The 22449-nt window shown below is 51.7% G+C and overlaps 3 protein-coding genes and 1 pseudogene across 5 annotated transcripts; 2 read left to right on the top strand and 2 right to left on the bottom strand.

Moving 5' to 3' along the window:
* Window positions 1-1465: 1465 nt before the first annotated feature.
* Window positions 1466-5395, top strand: LOC1280959 (facilitated trehalose transporter Tret1-2 homolog). The gene is made up of 3 exons (XM_061661212.1): window positions 1466-2162; window positions 2663-3871; window positions 5046-5395. Exons 1-3 carry the CDS (start codon window positions 2121-2123, stop codon window positions 5298-5300), a joined length of 1506 nt encoding a protein of 501 aa, XP_061517196.1. The 5' UTR covers window positions 1466-2120; the 3' UTR covers window positions 5301-5395.
* Window positions 5396-5695: 300 nt separating this feature from the next.
* On the bottom strand, window positions 5696-16097 carry LOC1280961 (axoneme-associated protein mst101(2); annotated as a pseudogene). Its single transcript, XR_009766514.1, has 7 exons — window positions 15840-16097; window positions 9083-11979; window positions 8243-9031; window positions 8043-8184; window positions 7558-7974; window positions 7192-7465; window positions 5696-6122 (listed from the first exon to the last, which is right to left on the bottom strand). The product of XR_009766514.1 is annotated as an axoneme-associated protein mst101(2) (transcript).
* Window positions 16098-16745: 648 nt separating this feature from the next.
* On the bottom strand, window positions 16746-19186 carry LOC1280962 (transcription initiation factor TFIID subunit 5). Its single transcript, XM_320836.5, has 4 exons — window positions 18981-19186; window positions 18325-18904; window positions 17918-18254; window positions 16746-17854 (listed from the first exon to the last, which is right to left on the bottom strand). Exons 1-4 carry the CDS (start codon window positions 19041-19043, stop codon window positions 16879-16881), a joined length of 1956 nt encoding a protein of 651 aa, XP_320836.5. The 5' UTR covers window positions 19044-19186; the 3' UTR covers window positions 16746-16878.
* Window positions 19187-19232: 46 nt separating this feature from the next.
* LOC1280963 (116 kDa U5 small nuclear ribonucleoprotein component) lies at window positions 19233-22449 on the top strand. 2 transcript variants are annotated; one of them, XM_061661210.1, is made up of 2 exons: window positions 19233-19324; window positions 19382-22449. In XM_061661210.1, the coding sequence occupies exon 2, from the start codon at window positions 19419-19421 to the stop codon at window positions 22341-22343; it is 2925 nt and encodes a 974-aa protein (XP_061517194.1). In that variant the 5' UTR covers window positions 19233-19324; window positions 19382-19418; the 3' UTR covers window positions 22344-22449. The 2 variants fall into 2 exon arrangements, with proteins under 2 accessions (XP_061517194.1, XP_061517195.1); XM_061661211.1 differs by having other exon boundaries at window positions 19252-19324; window positions 19385-22449.

Here is a 22449-nt window from a genome sequence, read left to right as displayed (position 1 = left end):
AGAACCATTACTCCAATTTTACGAGCCTCTTTACGAGAACGCAACAGCGGGGGTGTCGCTCGGGTCTGCAAAGTCATTTGCATGCAGATTCCTCAATCAAGCGCGCGGTATCGTTACGGTGTACGAGACGCGTAAACTAAAAATTAACTTTACTCACTGGCGCACCACCACGGCGGAGAGCAAGCGAGCGAGCGTGAGCTCAGAAATATGCTTTTCATTAGCGGTAATGCACCGTAAATTGCAGTTCGGTGTGTGTGTGTATGTGTGTGTCCTCCCCGCCAATGCAGGTCGGTTACCATGCACGAGATGACAGGAGTGGTGAGCTACCACAGCTTCGGACCAACTGTCCGCCCGCTGGGTTCTCTGTGCTGCGGTAAGGCATGTGCTTTTGATTTTCTAAACTGAGGGGCTTTTTTGCTCGTTGCCCATTATCTGCTACCTCGCACCTTCACGCAAAAGGGAACAGATGTTTCATTGTAGAGTCGGTTGGAAGTCGCAAGTGAATCCCATTAGTGGAGCGACATCGTATCGGCGTGGGACTATGGGGTCTATTACTGTTTGGGGAAAAGTATCTAGCTTGCAATGTTTGCATATTTATTCGTTTAGAATAGTGTGTTTTTATCATTCTATGTAGATGTGATGTAGAAAAGAAGTATAATGAACATTAATGAACAAAATAAAAATTAACAAATACATAAACCGAAAAATACATGAATAAAAAGACTAAGTAAATAGATAATTCAATTGATAATTCAATCAATCGAAAGAAAGAAACAAAAAACTCTCATGAAATATAAAGAAAAATCAATTATACAATAAGTGAAACGAAAACTACATAAATAAATGAACAGAAAGAAACAAATAATTCCAAAGAAACATGAATAATAAACATATTGCTAAATAAATGAATTGAAAGAAGAAAAAATAAAAAAAACTTTCAAAAACACAATGAAACAAAAAAATAAACAATAAAATAGATAACTAATTGAATGAATTATAAAGAAACAAATAACTTCAAAGAAATATAAATATACTAAATAAACATATAACTAAATAAATGAATTGAAAAAACGTAATAACAACTCGATATTCCCGTGATATGTGTTAAAGTTGCTTATTATTTACTGATTCTTTTGATTTTTTTTTATTTACTCTGTTGTACTCTATTATATTTACAAGTCTTTGTTTAGACAATCAATTGGACATTGGTTATTTATACTCGGTTCTTTAGCTATTCTATTGGTCCTTTATTCTTTAATAATGTTATTTTTCATCTTAGATGGATTTTTTTTTCTTACTATTTGCCTATTTTATGTATTTTATGCATCTTGTTTCTATTTTACACTTTGTTTAGCTTTTTTATTGGTTTTCTGCAGCCATAACAATCATCAATAACATGCAAATTACATCAAGGCTACCGAAAGTGCCACGAAACGAAAAGGATTTCCGAACGCCCAATGATGCTGCGAATAAAAACGTGCTTTTTGCCCGATAAGCCACCCCAGCATCGGGTGGGGGGATAGATAAATACGCTTGATCTCGATAGCGAACTGCAAACCGCACATCACATCACAACGCACCGTTCGCCCGAGACTTGTGGAGGTGGAGGAAAGATTCGCGTACCGGCTTGAACGGCACTCTCGCATTTGCCGGTAGTAACGAACGGTCGTTGATAGTGCTCAGGTCGCGTGTGGTGTCCCTCACGATCAGCTAGGGAAGCATAGTTGTGGAGAAACTCTAAACTCTTCTATTTGTTATTATATCCACAACAAAAGATCCCCCTCCTCATAGTGACGCTCTTTATCAAAACACAAAAGTGGTCTGACCACTTTTTATTCGGTTTCATTGAACGCGATCGCGTAACGATCGCTTGATGGTGAATTTTTGGCAAACGTCAGCGAAGGTTAGGGACGACGCGCGCACGTTCAGTCTTTATTGTTAAACGGTGGCCGCCAGTCCAGTGTTGGGTCGGTCTGCGTGCTGGGGCGAGTGATGAGCGTTGTGCATTAAAATTTTGGACATTGGCTCAAGGCATAAGTGAGGGCCACTTTTGCACACACACACAGTTGAGCGGTGATCGGAGGAACGGTATTAACCAGTGAATAGTTCATCAAGTTAAGATGGCAGAAGAAAAGACTACCCCAATGGCAGCGCTAAAGCAGGTGAGTGAAAAGCGGCGTGTTGGAAATAGTCTTCTTCCTTTTGTGCTACACATGGCCACGACGTTTGATAGTGCCACATTGCCGTGCCACGTATTGCCGTCCCAATCACATGCTTTATTGCCTATTGTCATCGCTATAGGAGACGTGTGTCAGCACCTCTGGTTTAATTTCAATTTAATTGAATGAATGTCCATCGGGAATCTAAATTTAAAATAATCTCTCGCCAGATTTGACCATAAAAATGTTAACGGTCAGTTAAATACACACACAAACACATTAAAAAAACGGTAAAGCACATTGCACGATTTGCAAATCCGGGGTGAGCAGCTTAACCTTGAGGCAGCACGTGCCGCGACAACGAACCCCACAACCCCAACCGCGAACAAACGAATGCCATTGTGGAATGTTCGGGCCGCCAGCCGCCGCCTCAATCAAATCACTGTGTACTAATTCACAATTTGCTCCCGCTCCTTTCTTCCCCCCCATCAACCCCCCCGCAGACGCTCCTCTCGCTGTCCGTGTCGCTGTCCTACTACTGCATCGGGCTGGTGCGCGGCTACTCGGCACCGGCCGTCCCCTCCATGCATGCCACGGTGCCGGATCTGCTGCCGAGCAAGAGCATCGCCTCCTGGGTCAGCTCCATCCCACCGTTCGGTGCGTTCTTCGGCAGCCTGGTCGCGTTCCCGCTGATGCACCGGATCGGGCGCAAGTACACCGTGCTGATCGCGTCACCGCTGTGGGTCATCTCCTGGATACTGATCGCAACGGCGAACGATTGGCGCGTCCTGTTCGTCGCCCGCATGCTCTCCGGCTTCGGTGCCGGGCTGTCCCTGCCCGCCGCCCAGGTGTACGTGAGCGAGTGTAGCGATCCGAAGATACGGGGCGTGATCGGTTCCCTGCCCGCACTGTCCATGTCGGTCGGCATACTGGTGATGTACATTATGGGGAAGTTTTTCCACTGGCGTGTGCTCGCCTGGATATGCTGCGGGATGGCGTGCTGTCTCTTCCTGGCCGTTGCGTGCTTCCCCCAGAGTCCGGTTTGGCTGAAAACGCGCAAACAGTACGAGAAGGCACACTACTCCGCCAAGTGGCTCCATCTGCAGGGTTTCTCGATCGACCCGAAAGCGACCAGTGCGGTGGTGGAGCGGAAAGAGAAGCAGCACTCCTCACCCGCGGAACCCACACCGAAACCCTTCTCCAAGGAAGCGCTACTACGCCGGGAGATTCTTATCCCCCTTGGCATTGGTTTGGTGCTGCTCTCGATCCAGCAGCTCAGTGGTATCGATGCGGTCGTGTTCTTCACGGTAGAGATCTTTCATGCGGCTGGATCGTCCATGGACGGTCATCTGGCAACGATCATCGTCGGCACGGTGCAGGTACTGAGCAATGGTGCGGCCCTGTTCGTCGTCGATCGGGCCGGTCGCAAACCGTTGCTCATCATGTCCGGGCTAATTATGTGCCTGGCGATGGCATCGATGGGTGCCGCCTTCCATCTAAACTCGATCGGTAACACCTGCTTCGGGTATCTGCCGGTCGTCAGCTTGATCGTGTTCATGGTCGGCTTCTCGATCGGGTTCGGTAGCATACCGTTTCTGCTGATGGGTGAGCTGTTCCCAACCGCGCAGCGCAGCTTGCTCAGCTCACTGGCCGGTTCGTTCAATCTGGCCATGATGTTCACCGTCATCAAAACGTACCATCCACTGGAAGATGTAAGTGATCATTATTTCGTAAGTTTAGTTTATTGTTTAAGGGTTTGCTAGTGAGACGGTGAAAGCTTTGCCTCTGGTCTTTGTAACTCACTAAATATTTAGGCTAGACAATTGGAGGGTTAAACAACACAATTCCAAGGTGGAATACAGGAATCAATACCGAATCTAACATGACGCTGTTACTAGTACTGGTACTGTTAATTAAATTGTAAAGGTTCAAAGACACTTTAAGAAGTCTTTGCACCTTTATATATATCGTGGAACTAATCTCGATTCACACCGATCCTAAATATGGATCTATACCAGCGATCGGCAACGTGCGGCTCGTGAGTATAGCGGCATTTGGCTCTTTCGGTCGTAAAGTTTCCGATCGCTAATTTATACCAATCCTTAAGCTGATCTAAAGCATTAGGCGGATCTGGAACTGTTTTCCAACCAACTTCCATTCAGAAAATGATCCCAAACCAGCACAGATCCAGACATTTTTCTCGTATTGATATAGTTCTTGAGCTATCTCGATCATGAAACCGATTCAAACCCAATACTGTTCCTGGAACGGATAACGTACATATATAAGTCTAGGAACTGATCTCGGACCAAAATCAATCATCTGGATTTTTCTCTCAAATTTTTCCTTTCTTGAAACTGGTATAGTACCTTAAAAGGTCCAGGAATTGTTCCAGTATTTGTTCTGATCGTGAGGCTTATCTCAAAGCTATACAGGTTCTGGGACTGTTGCAGACCCGGTGTTTTGATTTTGAAACGGGATCTTAATCCCGAACCAGTATAGATCGTATCGATACAGGTCCTGGAACAGATCCTATATCTATACCAATCTTGGAGCTGATCACAAAGCAAAACTTATTCTGAAATTGCACAAGAACCATTTCTGATCATGAAAATGATCTCCAACCAATACAGAGCTTGGGATTTATCTCGAAGTCATAGTGTTTGTTTCTGGAACTGATCAGGTTCTTCATCCATGGAATCGAATCTATTGAATAAGGTATTTGTTCAGAAACCTTACCGGTGATTTTATTGAATCTGCCAACTAACCAAGAGAAATTCAGGGATTAATTTAGGACTGAATGACAGACTCAGATAATGTGTGATTAATGTCTAGGGTAAACTGCAAAAACTTATAACAATTAAAAAAAATGTTAATCTTTTTCAGCTCATCACCACCTCCGGCACATTCCTGATGTACAGTGTGCTCTGCGCCCTGGGCGTGGTGTTCGTCATCACGTGCGTACCGGAAACGAAAGGCCGCGAGTTGGAAAGCATCCAGAAGCTGTTCGAACGTCGACCCCAACCCTGCTCCCAGCTGGAACTGGGAGGCGAAAAGGCAAGCCATGACAATCCCAGCTTTAGTGCGGCCGACGAAGCAGTGCATCATCACCATTCCAAGTCGATCGATACAAAGTTGTAGTAGCGGGAGCAACACCACCTTGTAGATATAATTTCTTTCTTTAAGCGTTTCAACCGAAATAAACCCCCTTCGCACTCTCATCGAGATTAAATTAACTCACTGATACACATTATTTATTTTTGCACATCGTATTTTGAAATCACAACTGCCAATCGTACGACTGGGTGGAGATTCGTGACGCTGTGCCACTTTAGTAAAGTACGCGTAAGGAAGTACTTCGACCGTGTAGTGTTGCGACACCCGGGAAGTGGGGCCGAAACGTCGAAGTTAGTGGAAAACGAAGAAATTAAAAGCATTCAAAAACCAAAAACCAATAGTTGTGTAAACCATGAACATTATATCGAACGCGCAGAACGGATGTGTCCTATGTTGGGAAGTTTCTCTCTCTCTCTCTCTCTCTTTATCTCGCACTCTATTTCACTATGAAGTAGTAGTAGTTCTTGAAGATCATCGGAGCAGTATCGTCCGAAATGAAGTTACGATCGGGGCGCTTGGAACCGTACGGATTGACCGTCGGTGGCTGAACGACCTGAAGGGCACGCGTCGACTCACGCTGCAGCCGGTCCAGATCGAGGGGAGACTCCAGCTCGGTGTAGGCGGTCACCAGCATTGGGCAGCCTGCCTCCGTTGCGGCATGAATTGTTACCGGCCAGCTGTCCTGCCCGGCAAACCCGGTCGTACGGTGAAGTCCCGGGTTGAAGAAGCAGATGAGATTCGGTCGCTGGTAGCGCGAGCTGTGCCGGTAGTACATGGTGGTACATGGTGCGACACTGGAAGTCGAACGCTACCACGCGGCACTTCAACCGGCAGGTCCGGCACATTCTGTATCGGGAGAAGGCAAGAACAAAACGCATATCGTGTGTGTATTAGAACCTTGAACTGGTTCGATCCTCTGGAGGATAACTGTCCACCTGCGAGAGCTCCCTATGACTTACCTTTGCTACAAAGATGACCATTGAAGCGATCGTTTGCCAAACCTTACCTGCACATCGCAATGCTCTCTTCGTCCTTCTTTTTTCTCTCTCTATTTCTCTCTTCTGCACAACCCGAAAATCTCAGCCATACTCACGCATTCTAGAACGAGGGCGTTTAAGATTAGCGTCGTATTTTCGAAGGTTTACGATGGGGAACTGAATATCTAGTAGATGATCTTCAGTTAAATGCGTTCGGGTTTCGCGTCTGAGCACACCCTATTCACCGGTGTCTCATGCCGGGATCCTTCGAAAATGAACCTTCTCCGTTGAGGTGTTGCCGACTCTAAAGCTTCACGTATGCCGTAAACTGTTTTGATTTCGGGTTAGTGTTAGTTACAGAAGTAAAATTTTGCCAAGAAAAATATGATTTTGAAGCCAAAATAGCAACTACACGGTAACAAAATACAAACAGATACAAAACATTTACAACCAAAAACAAAAACCGACGGCACAGTGATTGAAACAGATATACAAAAACCAAGGAACATAGAAGGCGACAAAAAAACGTAAAAAATGCTTTGTTTGTGGTGATCACGCGGAGTAATGATTTTGTGTGGATGTTTGATGTTCTATCTCAAGATGAAGGCACCCTTTCTCGAGGCTTTGCTTGTTAAGATCATCTTTAAATGAGCTAAGAAACCCTGCAATCAATGCAGTGCTTTTACTAAAAATCAACTTCTCACACGTAGATTTCTCTATATGTCACGTTTTGATGTGGATCGTGATCGTAATGCTTGGTCAGCTGGCAAAATCGATCATTTAATGAAGTCGTGTGATCAATGAGTGTCCAAAATAAACCATCTGTCTTAGTAAGATCATCTGGACTTTGTCAATCAAAGTTACCCATGAAACCATTTAACACGAAGACAGCTCGGGAAAAAGGAAAACGTATGCCCCAGGGAGAAGGACACGCTTACCTAATGCGACTGATGACATCGATCGGCAGATTCTCGACGTTCAGCTCCGGACCGACGAACACGACGCGCAGTACGGCGACCTCCGGTACGAGGTGAAGGAAGAACGCTTCCCACTTGTCCAGTGTGTCGCCCTCGAACTGTAGCTCGGCCCCGACGAGATGGATCGTGAATGTGCTGCCGAACGGTAGACCTGTCTGCTGGTACGCATACAGTGCGGACAGCGGCGCGGTCGCTATCTGCGACAGTACGGCGTAGACACATTCATCCCGAGGCACTAGTGTGTGAGAGGAGTAAAGTCGGTCCAAAGTGTTACTAACCGAAGTTCTCGTGGATATTGGATGTTTTCAAATTTTCAGAAATACCTACCAGTCGAGTTTTTGTACAGTTGTTTGAACGCTTCGTCAATGTTAGCCGGCAGTGGGGCCGGTTTCGAGAGGATGCGTGACGGCAGCACGGGCTCGATCCGCCCCAGGATGCGCTGCCGCAGGATCAGCTTCTGGAAGAGCAGGTACGCCTTGCACCAGCGCCGATGGGAAGCGGGCAGATGTGCAGGATTGTCCGCACAGTACGAAACCTGCCGACAGTCGGTACACTCCGTCAGCAGCTCCTGCCGCCATTCGCGGCACTCGGGCGTTAGGCAGATGCGTGGAAACAGTACAATCTCCCGTTCGTACGCTTGCATGGGGCGCTTGAGCGCGAGCTCGATCTGGTTGAGCGTGTGAACGCGCAGATTGCGATACTCGGGCACGTTCAGCTTCCGGGCCAGCTGGTAAATGTGTCCTCCTGGGAAAAGAGATTTGCTCTCGTTGCACTCCAAAGAAGCAAACCCTCTCTTAATGCTGTATACGTACCTCTGTTGCCGGCTACTTCACACAGCACCGCACACAGTTCACGATGGGCCGGTTGATCCGTGCGCCGATGTTCTTCGCCACAGTACGATACCATCTTGCAGCGCTCGCAGTGGACGAAACTCTTCAGCGGGTTCTTACACACCTACCAATGCGTTGGATTAGTTCTCGGCGTCTTCTTCGGAGCCTCGCAATCATCTTACCTGACAGATCGTTGCTATGAAGACCGGGCGCGGTGTGAACTTGTACTCGATCGTATCTTCCTCCTCCTCGTCCAGCAGATCCTCCTCCAGCTCGTCCTCCTCGGTCGTGTCCGTGCCGGGCGGTAGGGTTTTTGGCATTATCTTCGCCATCGCCGCCGTCGCATTGAGCGCGTGCAGTTGCTTTTCCACGTTAAACTTGTGGTTCACCTCCTGCAGAGTTGGCATCAGCATGCGGATGGCATCTTTGGTTAGAAACGATCCGAGCGGATTTTCTTCACCCTCGGGACCTCCGGCTAGCAGCTCCGGTGGGAGCTGCTGCAGCAAGGATGCAGATGGGTCCGACGAAGCTGAAGATGTGGACGGCGTCTGGCCGGCTTGCAGTATGCGCAGGATGCGTTCCACGTCCAGCTTGGACTTCTTGCTGTGCGCAGTTTCGCCAGCGGACGTGGATGAGGATGCTTGATCGGACGAGCCGCCGGACGGGCCGGGTGATTGCGAAAGCGTTGGAAATAGGGATGATAAGAGTGATGCCGATGAGGGCAGAGATGGATCAAGACTGGTGGTGGTGGTGGTAGTGCTATTAGTATTGGAAGATGAGGAAGGTGAACTACTGCTTGTGTTAGTGGTAGGCGGTTCGGGCGCGTTAGCCGCCGGCCGCTCCGCGGTGCGGTTCTTCTTCGAGCGCGAGCAGGACAACAGCACGTCCGCGATGGTCGATATAATGTCCATGTTTTTCTTAAATGCTTCCGTTCTACTTAGCTCCGCTGCCGCTGCCGACCTGGAATCAGACTGAATTGTTGTCAAATGTTTATTCTGTACGGGCTCGCTGGTCATCGTTACCGTGGAGCTGGCCGCCTTGCCGCCCGGCTGCTTGATCGGGGTCTTCATCTTGGCCGCGCTCTTGCTGTGCACGTCCGGCTTCGGCGGCACGTCCGGCTTCTTCTGCGCCGGTTTCGGCTTGTTGGCAGTGCCGGCAGTGGCAGGTTTCTTCGCCCCGTTCAGGGCTTCCTCGGTGAGGCGGGCCGACACGGCGGCACCTTCCTGGGCGGGAGGTGCTGCCGCAGCCGCCTGAGGTGCAGGTGTTGAGACAGGAGTTGCTGGAACGGTGGTGGCAGGGGCAGGTGTGGCAGGTGTTGCTGAGCTGGGCGGGGTGGCTGTCGCTGCAGGGGGCTGAGAGGCCTGTTGCGGTGCTGCCGCCTTCACGACCTTTTCCTTCTCGACCGAGGGTGACTTCTTCTTGAGGAATTCGGGCTTGGGCGGCGGTTCCGGTTTCTTTGACGCGGGTGGTGTGGTGGGTTTGGCGGGTGCGGCACGGGCAGCGGCCGCCGGTGCCGTTTTCGGTGGAGAAGGTGCCTTCGCCGTGGTCTTTGGCGGTGACGATCGGGCGGCCGTCTTTGGCTGGGCGGGCGTCTTTTCGGGCGTCTTGGTCGGTGGTGTCTGTTGCTTGCCGTTCACTGGGGCGGCGGCTGCGGCCTGTTTATTGCCGGCGTTGGCTTTCGGGGAGGGTTTCGGGGAGGCAGGAGCAGCTTCGGCGGTCTTCGGCGGGACGGGGACTGGTGCTGAGTGGCTTTCCTGCGATTTTGCTACCATGGCGGGTTCAGCAGAGGAGGCAAAATCGCCGCCCGGTCCGTTTTTTGGACCGGTCGCTTTGGCTGTGCTCTTGTCATCCTCCGACACACTGTTTTTGGGGGTGCGTTTGTTGTTCTTTTTATTGTTTTTGGCGTCCTGCTTCGAGGTGGCCGGTTTTTCCTGTGCTGGGGCGGCCGCCGCTGCCGATCCGTTGGCCTGTTTCGCCGCTTCGCCGTTCGTTTTCCGCTTTGCTTCCTCTTCTGCTTGCTTTTTCGCCTTTTCAGCCGCCTCCTGTTTCGCCTTTTCGGCCGCCTCCTTCTTAGCCTTTTCGTCCGCTTCCTTCTTAGCCTTTTCTTCCGCCTCCTTCTTGGCCTTTTCTGCAGCCTCCTTCTTCGCCTTCTCCTCTGCTTCTTTTTTCGCCTTTTCAGCCGCCTCCTTCTTGGCCTTCTCTTCAGCTTCCTTCTTCGCCTTTTCAGCCGCTTCCTTCTTGGCCTTCTCCTCCGCTTCCTTCTTGGCCTTTTCAGCCGCCTCCATCTTGGCCTTTTCTTCGGCCTCCTTCTTCGCCTTTTCAGCCGCCTCTTTCTTGGCCTTCTCCTCCGCTTCCTTCTTGGCCTTTTCAGCCGCCTCCTTCTTTGCCTTCTCTTCGGCCTCCTTCTTCGCCTTTTCAGCCGCTTCCTTCTTGGCCTTCTCCTCCGCTTCCTTCTTGGCCTTTTCAGCCGCCTCCTTCTTGGCCTTCTCCTCCGCTTCCTTCTTCGCCTTTTCAGCGGCCTCCTTCTTCGCCTTCTCTTCGGCCTCCTTCTTCGCCTTTTCAGCCGCCTCCTTCTTGGCCTTCTCTTCAGCTTCCTTCTTCGCCTTTTCAGCCGCTTCCTTCTTGGCCTTCTCCTCCGCTTCCTTCTTGGCCTTTTCAGCCGCCTCCTTCTTAGCCTTTTCTTCCGCTTCCTTCTTGGCCTTCTCAGCCGCTTCCTTCTTGGCCTTCTCCTCCGCTTCCTTCTTTGCCTTTTCAGCCGCCTCCTTCTTGGCCTTCTCTTCCGCATCCTTCTTCGCCTTATCTTCTGCCTCCTTCTTCTTGCTCGATTCCGAATCCTTGCGCGTGCGCGCCTGATCCTTCTTCTGTTTCGGACTACCAGGAGCCGCCGCTGCCGCCGCCGGCACTGGCGCAGCCGCCACCTTCGGCTCTTCCGCCTCCTTTCGCTGCTGCACCTTCTGGTCGAGCTGGTTAATCTTCTGCTCCACCGTTTCGATGCGTGCCTGCGCCTGCGTCAGCTTGGCCAGTTCCGCTTCGCGGGCCGCCTTCTCCTCCAGCAGCTGCTTTGCCTCCGCGTCCTTTTTCGCCTTCTCCGCGATCAGCTTCTTCATCTCCTGCTCCTTGCGTGCCTTTTCCTGTGCCAGCCGCTTCGCCTCGTTCTGGATTTCCGCCTTCTCGCCGGCCAGCTTCTTCGCCTCCGCCTCCTTGCGCGCCTTTTCCGTGGTCAGGCTCTTGGGCGAACCGGGTGCCGCCGCCGCCGTCTTCTGCGGCGGCTGTTCCGCCTTCTTCGCGGCCGCCTCCTGCTGTTCCGCCGACTGTGCCTTCTTGAGGCTTTCTATCTTCTTGCGCTCTTCCTGCGTTTGGGCCTGCAGCAGCTGCAGCAAGTTTTCGACGATCTCGATCTTCTTGCGAATTTCTTCCGGCGTCTGCACCGGTGCCCCATCGGCAGCGGGCGGGGCCGCTGGGCCCGCCTCGGCCTGCTCCAGCATGCGCATCAGCTTGCTGCGCTTTTTGCGCAGATTCTTGCGCGCCGTCAGGTTCGAGGGCGCCTTCGACTGATCGTCCTTGTCCGACTTCTTCTTATCGTTGCGAGCTCCGCGCCGGCTTCGCTTGCGTCTCAGTTCGCCTTGCTCGGCACCGGCTTCGGCACCGTTCTGTACAGCGGCACCATTTGCCTGCTGGGCGGGCTTCACCTCGAGCTTCACCTCTTTGGCTGCAGGCTGCTGCACGGGAGCGGCCTGCTTCTCGACTGGTCGTGCCGGAACGGCTGTTACTGCTGCTGCTGCTGCCGCCGGTGCATTGACAGCTGCTGGAGCCGCCGGCGCAGCCACTTGTTCTCCTTCACCGGGGGCTGCCCCATTTTTAGCCTTCCCTTTCTTCGCCATTACTGTCCACTTCAAGCGCTAGGGTGCTGGAGGGATGTCTGTGGAGCGAGAGGGAAGAAGATGTAATATTAATGTCCAACAGCATTAATCAATCTAATCAGGCATGACAGCGTTTTCAAACGCGGAAAATACGTCATACGAACGGTTGCAAATGCTCTAAAACCTTCCAACCGGCCAGCCACCAGCATCACTATAGAGTCTCGAGTTTCGCACGTCTGTTTACGAAGCAGCGAGAATCTAAATTTAGTTCTAAATGTGTACGATTTGCCTGCAAAAATGAGCAACGCTACACATAAGAGTACAGCCACAAGACCCACACACACACACACACCAGGCAGACCACGGTTCCGTGTCGTGTGAAGGCGAAATGCTCTGTGCGAACCAGAAAGCAACCTTTTCGCCGAGATTGGGTGAGACCTTTGGGGAGGAAAACTGTTAAATAGGGAGGCTGTGTGTTTGCCCGAATGAGGCCACGAGAGAGAGAGAGAGTGTGTGTTTGGAGCACACGCGCGCACGGGCCACCCCGTTATCGTCTGGCGTACCTAAATGGCGTTCAAAATGCGTTGGTGATTAATTTGCGATAACAAAAAAAAAAGAAGAAAAAACAACCATACCGGCAAACGATCGTGAAGTTTATTTCGATGATTACCCATAAAAAATCCCCCTCGTAGATGAAAGGCCATATAATTGGCAAGTGAGGGGAAGCTGTGTATGTAGAAATTAATTTTCAAATCACCGAGCGGTTGTATGACGCACGTCTCGCACACCCATATCGCGTCTTGTGAGGAACCAGCAAAAAAAAAATCAAAAAGCAAAACAAAAAAGAGACAAAAAGGAAAACACAAAATGCTGCCTCCTCCCGCCACAGAATGTCGTGTCACTTACAATGTCACGGCGGTTTGGTACAAACATTTTTCACGCAATATCCATTTCCCCTTCCTCTCCCCCCCCCCCTTTCCCGTCAGCTGTGCATTGGTGGGTGGGTGGCGATGTTGTCCTCCGCCATTAGGAGTCGCGCGAGCCATTGACCTGGGGCGTATTTTTAAAACAAACACGGCGCGCCGTTTTTTTCTCTCTCTCTTTTTCGATTGTGTTTTCAATTTGTGTTTGTGCTGTTTGGGGAGGGTTTGATCTTCAATTCGTCTCGCACATTTTAACCTCCCCCTTTTCATTGGGGTGAAATATTTTGTTCTATATGTGCCGTTAAATGCGTGTATGTGGTTTGCATGATGATATCGTTTTGGCATCAGATGGAATGGTGTTTGGGGTTTGGGTTGAAAATTGCTCTTCTCGCTGTGTATGTGTGTGTCTGTGGGTGAATGTTAAGGTAAAAAGTGAGATGTTTCAGTCGATGTTGGTTTGTTTCCAATGGCCATCTGTTGAAAAGGACACACGCCCGTCTGTGTTGCAATTTGGACGCCATCCTTGAACAAATTTTGGCGTGGCGGAAATTCGTAGAGCTTCATTCACACTCATTTTTAGCAGCCGTTGGGTGAAACTGAACAACAACAACGAACACTGTTTCAATGCGGCACTGTGGCAGGAGGCAGTTTGTGGACGCTTTGAATCAATGCCAAGGTTTTTGGGGCCTGTACGCTGCGCAGTTAATGTCAATTGGTTGTGTGCATTGTGTGTGTTCCTGGCCCGTGAACCGCGCATTCTACATAGGGGCCAGTGGATTTGGGGTAGTAAAATTATTCTTAAAAAAGAAAAAAATATATGAGACACACACACACACACAAAAGGAGCGTATAGGAAAAAAATATAAATATTACCAAATGTACCTCTTACGCCACAGCAAGGAAAACAAACCACCGAAAAGTAAATAAAAAAAATGGGAACAGGCAAGCAAAACAGTAAACAACCAGGCGCACACTTTCCGTGCTGCGCGACGATTCGCCATGCGCGGATCTTAGCAAACCGTTTTTTTTGCGCGCGTAACGAAGCGTTACGTTACACAGCGTTACGTGGTATGCTGATTGTTGTCACACAACGTTCAGGATTCTATGGAGCTTATTTAAATTGGTTTAAATCATGATTTCAGAATGAAAATATACTTGCACGTGTTTTATCATGGAAAATATTTACGAATTTAAGAATGTTCCTATATGAGTTAAAAAAGCCAATTTCGACTACATGCAGAGAGTGGGTCGGTATAGGCAAGAACCTTTTCCTTCCTCCCATTAGCATGGCACGCTAGATTAGCCTGACTCACTTTCGAGTAATGGCATTTGAAACAACAAAACAGCGGTAACAAAAGCGAACGAGCGTCAAGACGAAGGTGAAGACACACCACTTAAGAAATAGAGTACGCGGAGAAGAGGCACAAGACAAATGCGCCGGTAGAACGCTGCCGGTATGCTGCCGATTTCTACCCCCCGAAAAAGGAAGAAGACGGGTCTGTCGAGTGTGATGTGTACGGCCCAGTGGAAAAAGCGATATAGGAAAAGAGAGAGAGAGAGAGATGGGGCCTACACCAGTGAGGTCCGAAGACTAGGTGGGGCTGGGAAGGAAACCCACCGCGGTATGTTCTGCTCTATATTTTTAGACGGAAATTGAGTCCGCTAGGCGTTCGGGCGTTCTCGTCGCCTGCTGTACACCCGTGTACACCGCACACGAGCAGCGCATTGTCGCCCCTAAAATGGTCCCAATAATCGCGCACCACACACTTTATTTCACGTCACTAATTATAAACAACGCTCTGACAGTGTTGTTTCGTGTCGAGGTTGTCGGGTCCAGATCCTCCTGTACGGGCGGTTTCATAATCTTGCTTGGGGCTAGGTGGTCCTCCGGTCTGCAAAATGGATCTCAGCGATCATCACCATCATCATATGATGCGCAGAAGGGAAACATGATGTGCTAGCAAAATGCCACCTAATGTGAACCCCTAAAGAACGAGGCAGAAACTGGCAGTGTTCTAACACCACCACCACCGCCACCACCACCACCACTGCCACCTAAAAGCAAGACCGATTAAGGAGTAAGACAGCCAACATCGCCGCCGGTAAGAAACGCCAGCAGAAATACAAGCACAGGCGACACAGCGACAGCGAGCATCGGCGGCGGCGGCGGCAGCAAACGACAAAATTTTCACCGTTTCAACAAAAATGCTATTATTATCTTTTTCCCACTGCGCTCTGCCCTAATGCTCGAACACAGCCGCAAACGGTGTGTACGCGACCGTACAACTGCTGCCTGCCAGTAGAGCATGGTGCAGTTCCAAATAGGTCCCCAAGGGCCATGCTTTTGCGAAGGAAAACCGGGAATTGAAAAGGTACGAAATGATGGAGCACACAAAAAGCGAACGATGATCGTTTGCTCAAGGTTTGTTGGAATAAAACACAAACTCCATCATACTACTAAATGTAATGCTAAAATGGTAGTTAAACGAGAGCTAAAACCCATCATCACACCGGTGTCGGCGGAAAAGTCTTTGAAATGTATACCCGGATCGAAGCGACAGAGCAGTTCGGCACCGATCGCGGCAACGATCATCGGCGGCAGCACAAACACGAACACATAAATCAATATCGCGCGGACGGAGTAGTAAAATCCACCCCGTTTGGGCCGTTCCGGGACCGCATGGTTTGTTCGTGGTGTCCCCGCGTGGTTCTCTCTGCCGCATTATGTAACCGGGATGGTATTATGTGTCCCGTAAGTTGGTTCAGCACTGGGAGTCGTTATTGCTGATGAGATAGCTTAGTGTGTCTTGGGGCAGTAGTTGTTGTGTTTCTGATGGAAATTTGGGACTTGGAAAGGGTTTGCATAATATCCTACACTCCAGGGGAATTGGCGAAGAACTGGCAAATAACTAAAACGATTTGGAGGACCTTTAAGATCGGTAGAACTCACTCCACCATGCATGCAGAAGTACGTTTTATAATTGAGCAACACCTACTTTTACTCGTTTCTTTTGGAATTTATGTTGTAATTCTCCCTTTTACACTTTTAACTTTAGCAATTTCACTATGGATCCAACACTCGATCCCTTTTCACTTGTTCGCTCGCTCTCTCTCTCTATCTCTCTCTGTCTCTTCTTCTCTACTGTGTGGTTTACTTTCTTCACGTGAGTTAACTTTAGAACACTGCGCAGACGGTTATTCCGTGACGGTGGTTCAGCTGGGACTGAGAACGAACCTCGCCAGTGCGGATCGTTGCTGGGGCACGTTCGGATATTCCGAGGCCTACTACTTCCTCTACTGCCGAGGAGGGGCAGCACACACACACACAGACACACTTAAAAAAGCCAGGAGAGAGACTTGAAGCACCCTTTGAGGTCCAGAAGAGCGTGCGAGAGTAAAGAGCAGCATATTTTCCGTTTCTCTTTGGGAAATGTATGAGCCAGCTCTGTATAACACACGCGCGGGGGATTTTCCTCATCATTTTCTCCCACCGCTGCTGTAGTGTGTGTTGGACGTAATAAAATATCAAAAAACATGGAAAGAAGATTAATTTGCAACAACAAAAAAAGGAAGGAAGGAAATAAAGTACAAATTGCTGCAGATGTAACGGAGCACGGAGTCGTTGATGTGGCGATCCTTACAGGGGAGGAGGATCATAATATTTTCGTACAAGGATAGGGTCGCGGGACGCCTACGCTCCGAGCTACGTCAATCACGCGCCGCCACGGTAAACTGCGCCGCGGAAACCATTTTCCCGAGAGGGGAAAAGGTGAACCTTGAGCTGGCCTGCGCACGCTTGCCCTTGACTTTATAGTGTAACAACACGCCCCTTCTGTGCCGTCAAAAGCTAAACTATTCAACTATTCCTACTCATTTGTCATCAGCGACCATCTCCGCCATTATTTTTTTAAATTACGTTTGACAGTAGCCTATTTATTGCAATAAAAAAATGAACCCTAAAAGCACAAAATGCGTTAAAATGCGAATGTCTCACTCTTCTCTCCCCTTCCCTCCCCTCTACCGATGATCCTTTCCTCACATCCCAAGGTCGTACATGCCGACCCCGAGCAGCAGGTTCCGGCGCGTAAAGTGCAGCGTCAGGAAGGGCGACTGTTTGGTCGGGAACGTGCGCAACAGGTACGGTTCGCCATCGCGCACGTCCGGATTGTGCGACACGTTCACATTTTCCCCACTGATGTCGTCCACCAGCTTGGTAAAGTCCCACAGCTTCAGCGCACAGTCCAGCCCACCGGTGCCCAGTATCGTCCCGTCCCGGCTAAAGCACAGCGAGTGTATCGAGGCAGTATGCCCGGTCAGTGCGGCAATCAGGTGCCCGTGCGCCAGATCCCATATCAGCACGCGCTTGTCGGCCGACCCGGACGCCAGATAGCGGCCGCACATTGAGAACGCCAACGAGTAGATCGGTGCCTTGTGGCCCGTCAGCAGCCGATGGTGGTTGCCGACGCAAACGTCCCACAGCCGCACAGTGCGATCGCTCGAGCCGGTCGCCACGTAGTTGCTGTTCGGGTGAAAGATGCACACGTCCACATCGGACAGGTGGCCGGCGAATATGCGCAGCGGCTGGTGCGAGTCGGTCGACCACAGCCGGGCGGTTCGGTCGTGCGAGCAGCTCACGAAGTAGTGGCCGTGCGGCGAGAAGCGAACGTCCCACACCGGGTACTGGTGGCCCTTGTACACGACCACGCACGTCCAGGTGTGCAGCGACCAGAGCCGCACCGTGCTGTCCTCCGAGCAGGACAGCAGCATCGTCCGGTCCGGCGCGAACGAGGTGCGGTAGACGGGGCCGCTGTGGCCGTGCAGCGTGCGGCACGACTCCGCCTTCCGGTCGTCCAGCATGCGGATCAGCACGTCCTCCGCGTCCCGGTCGATCTCCTTCAGCTGGTCGGCGCTCTTCATCTCGCGCAGCTTCATCGGCGTCATCGACCACACCTTGATGGATGAGTCGACGAAGCCCACGGAAAGCAGGCTGGAATCTTCGCTGAAATCGGCACTGGACCGGGAAAGTAGAAAAGCGTTAAAAAAGAGGTTTTTTATCGTGTAACAGCACACTTACCATGTGACGGTGTGGTTTGCATTGAGCAGCGTGTACATACAAATCGATGGCAGCAGGTCTGGGCCCAGATTGACGCGCTTCGTTGACTCGCGCAGTGCCTTTATCTTCTCCATCTTGTCCACATCCTTCAGCTTCGGCAGCGGAATGCGATCGAGCGGCGGTGCGTTCGGGTCGGATTTGGACTTTTTCGAAAACAGTGGATCTTTTTTGGGCTTTTTCTTCTTCGGTTTGTCCGGTGCGTCCGGATCCATATCGTCGTCCTCTTCTGGCGGTGCGGCCACCAGCGTCTGTACGTCCGGTTCCTTCAGCAGCCCGTAGTACACCTTTATCTTGTTATCTGTACGGGGAAAGAGGCAACAAATTGTAATTAAGGCAGTATAAAATGCTAAAACACGCTCCAAACTTACCCTGCCGTTTTGCCTCCCCCGTCATTGCACCGCTCGTCGCGTCGCACTGTGCCTTGTTGCGGGCCACCCCCTCGTACAGGTCGAAGTACATGTGCTCGTTCACGATGTTCAGTATGACGGACGCTTTCTTCTCGTGCAGGTGACGCTTCAGCAGCGACAGCGTGTCGCGCGAGATGCGTATCGTGAAGGCGTTCGATTTGAACGTGTCCGTAATGTCGTTCCCGCTCATCTCGTCCCGCTTCGTCACCATCGCGAGCTTGGCCAGCTCGTCCTGGTAGTAGTACTCCTGCTCCGGCCCAAACTTGGTGATCAGCTTCTTCGCCTGCACCTCGTGGCTGTTGTACACCAGCTCGATGTACATGTGCACCAGCACCGGGTAGAGGATGAGGGCCAGCTCGTGCTTGTAGATGTCGAGCGACTCCTCCACGAACCGGCGCAACTCCATGTAGGAGTTTTCGTAAATGTCCGGGTCGCCCTCGCTTTTGTACGCCGCCAGCACACTGTTCACTTCCGCCTCGCCGGCCACATTTTCTGGGATGTCGGTCAGGCCGGCCTCCTTCTTCAGCAGCTCCTCGGTGCTCTAGGTTTTGACCGGGGGTGTAGCAAAAACAAAGTTTAGACAAATGAAGAGCTAGCGCGGCGAGTGCTTCACATACCTTTAGATTGTACTTCTTCACCACGGCCAACACCGCCAGTAGGTCGGTTTTGTTTTGTGCCATGATAGGCGCACGAAATCCACCGCTTTTGTACTGTAAATTCGCTATTTGCTGTGCTGCCTTGTTTTTTAGCTTCTCCGCAGGCCCAAAAATCTAAACACAACACGGCGTCCAATTGGCTGGGAACTGTCAAGCTGCGGTTTGACGTTTCGCTGATTCGTGAGGGTTGAAAGTGGCCCCTTTGAACTGTATCCCACTGGAAACGCTTGACAGTTGCCAAACAAAATCTTGTCAAGCTTTTCTGCACCACCACACAGACCGGCAACGCGCGCGTGTGTTTTGTTGTGAGTGAAAACTTGGGGCTCCTTTTTAGAGCAATAATCGAACATTTGTTTCAACAGTAGACACGGCGGCAAACGAATAAAGACAGGTCTAACCATGGACACGGCATCGTACGACGAGTTTGGCAACTACATCGGGCCGGATCTGGAGAGCGACGACGATGACGACCAGAGCCTCTACGGCCAGGCGGACCAGCAGGAGGACGAGGAGGAGGAGCTGATGGACGACGAGCCGGAACCGGAGGAGGAGGAAAAGCGCTCGTCCAAGGCGGTGGTGCTGCACGAGGACAAGCGCTACTATCCCACCTCGCTCGAGGTGTACGGCGAGGAGGTGGAAACGATTGTGCAGGAGGAGGACGCCCAGCCACTGGACAAGCCGCTGATCGAACCGGTGAAGCGCATGAAGTTCCAGCTGAAAGCGCAGGAGCTCCCCGAGACGACGTACAAGATGGAGTTTCTGTCCGATCTGATGGACACGCCGACGCTCATCCGCAACGTGGCGCTGGTCGGGCATCTGCACCACGGCAAGACCACCTTCGTCGACTGTCTGGTGCGGCAGACGCATCCGCAGCTGCGCAACATGGAGGAGCGCAACCTGCGCTACACGGACACGCTCTTCACCGAGCAGGAGCGGGGCGTTAGCATCAAAGCAACGCCGATGACGCTCGTCCTGCAGGATGTGAAGGGCAAAAGCTTCCTGCTCAACACGTTCGACACTCCGGGGCACGTCAACTTCTCGGACGAGGTGACCGCCTCGATGCGACTGTGCGATGGAGTCGTCCTGTTCGTGGATGCGGCCGAGGGCGTTATGCTAAACACGGAACGGCTGCTGAAGCACGCCATCCAGGAGCGTCTGTCCTTTACGCTTTGCATCAACAAAATCGACCGTTTAATCCTCGAACTGAAGCTGCCCCCGCAGGATGCGTACTTTAAGCTGCAGCACATCGTGGACGAAATCAACGGGCTGCTGACACTGCACGGCGACTCCACGGTGAAGCCCGTCTCGCCCGTCCTGGGCAACGTGTGCTTCGCCAGCTCACTGTACGGCGTGTGCTTCACGCTCAAATCGTTCGCCCGGCTGTACGCGGACACGTACGAGGGCGTGAATGTGGACGAGTTCTCCCGGCGGCTCTGGGGCGACATGTACTTCCAACCGAAGACGCGCAAATTCACCCGCAAACCAGCGCACACGTCGGCGCAGCGCAGCTTCGTGGAGTTTGTGCTCGAACCACTGTACAAGCTGTTCGCGCAGGTCGTTGGCGACGTGGACACGACGCTCGCCGATACGCTGGCCGAGCTGCAGATCCCGGTGACGGGGGAAGAGATGAAGTGCAACATACGGCCGCTGCTGCGCACGATCTGCAACCGGTTTGTGGGCGATTTCTGTGGCTTCGTGCAGATGTGCGTCGATCACATCCGGTCGCCGCTGGACAATGCGCAGGTGAAGGTGGACCACATCTACACCGGGGTGCGCGAGAGCGGCCTCTACCAGGACATGCTGCAGTGTGACGCGAACGCGCAGCTCATGGTGCACAGCTCGAAGATGTACCCGACCGAGGACTGTACCTTCTTCCAGGTGCTGGCGCGCGTCATGAGCGGAACGCTGCACGCCGGCCAGGAGGTGCGAGTGCTGGGCGAAAACTACACGCTGCAGGACGAGGAGGACAGCCGGGTGCTGCAGGTGGGCCGACTGTGGATCTACGAAGCACGGTACAAGATCGAGCTGAACCGTGTGCCGGCGGGGAATTGGGTGCTGATCGAGGGCATCGATCAGTGCATCGTAAAGACGGCCACGATTACGGACGTGCAGATGGCGGAGGATGTGTTTATCTTCCGGCCGCTCAAGTTCAACACGCAGAGCGTCATCAAAATTGCCGTCGAGCCGGTCAACCCTTCCGAGCTGCCGAAGATGCTGGACGGTTTGCGCAAGCTGAACAAATCGTACCCGCTGCTGTCGACGCGCGTGGAAGAGTCGGGCGAGCACGTGATCCTTGGCACGGGCGAACTGTATCTCGACTGCGTCATGCACGATCTGCGCAAGATGTACTCGGAGATCGACATAAAGGTAGCGGATCCGGTGGTCGCCTTCTGCGAGAGTGTCGTCGAAACCAGTTCCCTCAAATGCTTTGCCGAAACGCCCAACAAGAAGAACAAAATCACGATGATTGCCGAACCGCTGGAGAAGGGACTTGCCGAGGACATTGAAAACGAAACCGTTTCCATCGGGTGGAACAAGAAAAAGCTGGGCGAGTTCTTCCAGGTCAACTATCAGTGGGATCTGCTCGCGGCCCGGTCGATCTGGGCGTTCGGGCCCGACTCAACCGGCCCGAACATTCTCGTCGACGATACGCTCCCGTTCGAGGTGGACAAAACGCTGCTCGGCACGGTGAAGGACTCGATCGTGCAGGGCTTCCAGTGGGGTACGCGCGAGGGCCCCCTGTGCGAGGAACCGATCCGCAACGTAAAGTTCAAAATACTGGACGCGGTGATTGCGCCGGAACCGCTGCACCGTGGCGGTGGACAGATCATTCCAACGGCCCGGCGGGTGGCGTACTCGGCTTTCCTGATGGCGACACCACGCCTGATGGAACCGTACCTGTTCGTGGAGGTGCAAGCACCGGCCGATTGCGTGTCGTCCGTGTACACCGTGCTTGCGCGGCGCCGCGGACACGTAACGCAGGACGCACCGGTACCCGGATCGCCGCTGTACATCATCAAAGCGTTCCTGCCCGCGATCGATTCGTTCGGGTTTGAGACGGATCTGCGTACGCACACGCAGGGGCAAGCGTTCTGTCTGTCCGTCTTTCACCACTGGCAGATTGTGCCGGGTGATCCGCTGGATAAGAGCATTATCATCAGACCGTTGGAACCGCAGCCGGCCACACATTTGGCGCGCGAGTTTATGATGAAGACGCGCCGCCGGAAGGGTCTGTCGGAGGATGTGTCGATCAACAAGTTCTTCGACGATCCTATGCTGCTCGAGCTGGCCCGCCAGGACGTGCTGTTGAACTATCCGATTTAAACGGGGGTTGGTTTGGTGGCTGAAGGGTTTCGTGCTTCTTTGGGCCGTCATTTAGAACATAAGCAGCAGGACATTTTAATAAACAATTCTTTGTGTACGGAATAAA

Source organism: Anopheles gambiae, chromosome 3 (assembly GCF_943734735.2).
Source record: "Anopheles gambiae chromosome 3, idAnoGambNW_F1_1, whole genome shotgun sequence".
NCBI lineage: Eukaryota > Metazoa > Arthropoda > Insecta > Diptera > Culicidae > Anopheles > Anopheles gambiae.
The sequence above is the reverse complement of the archived record's forward strand: the minus strand, read 5'-3'. Positions and strand labels throughout refer to the sequence as shown.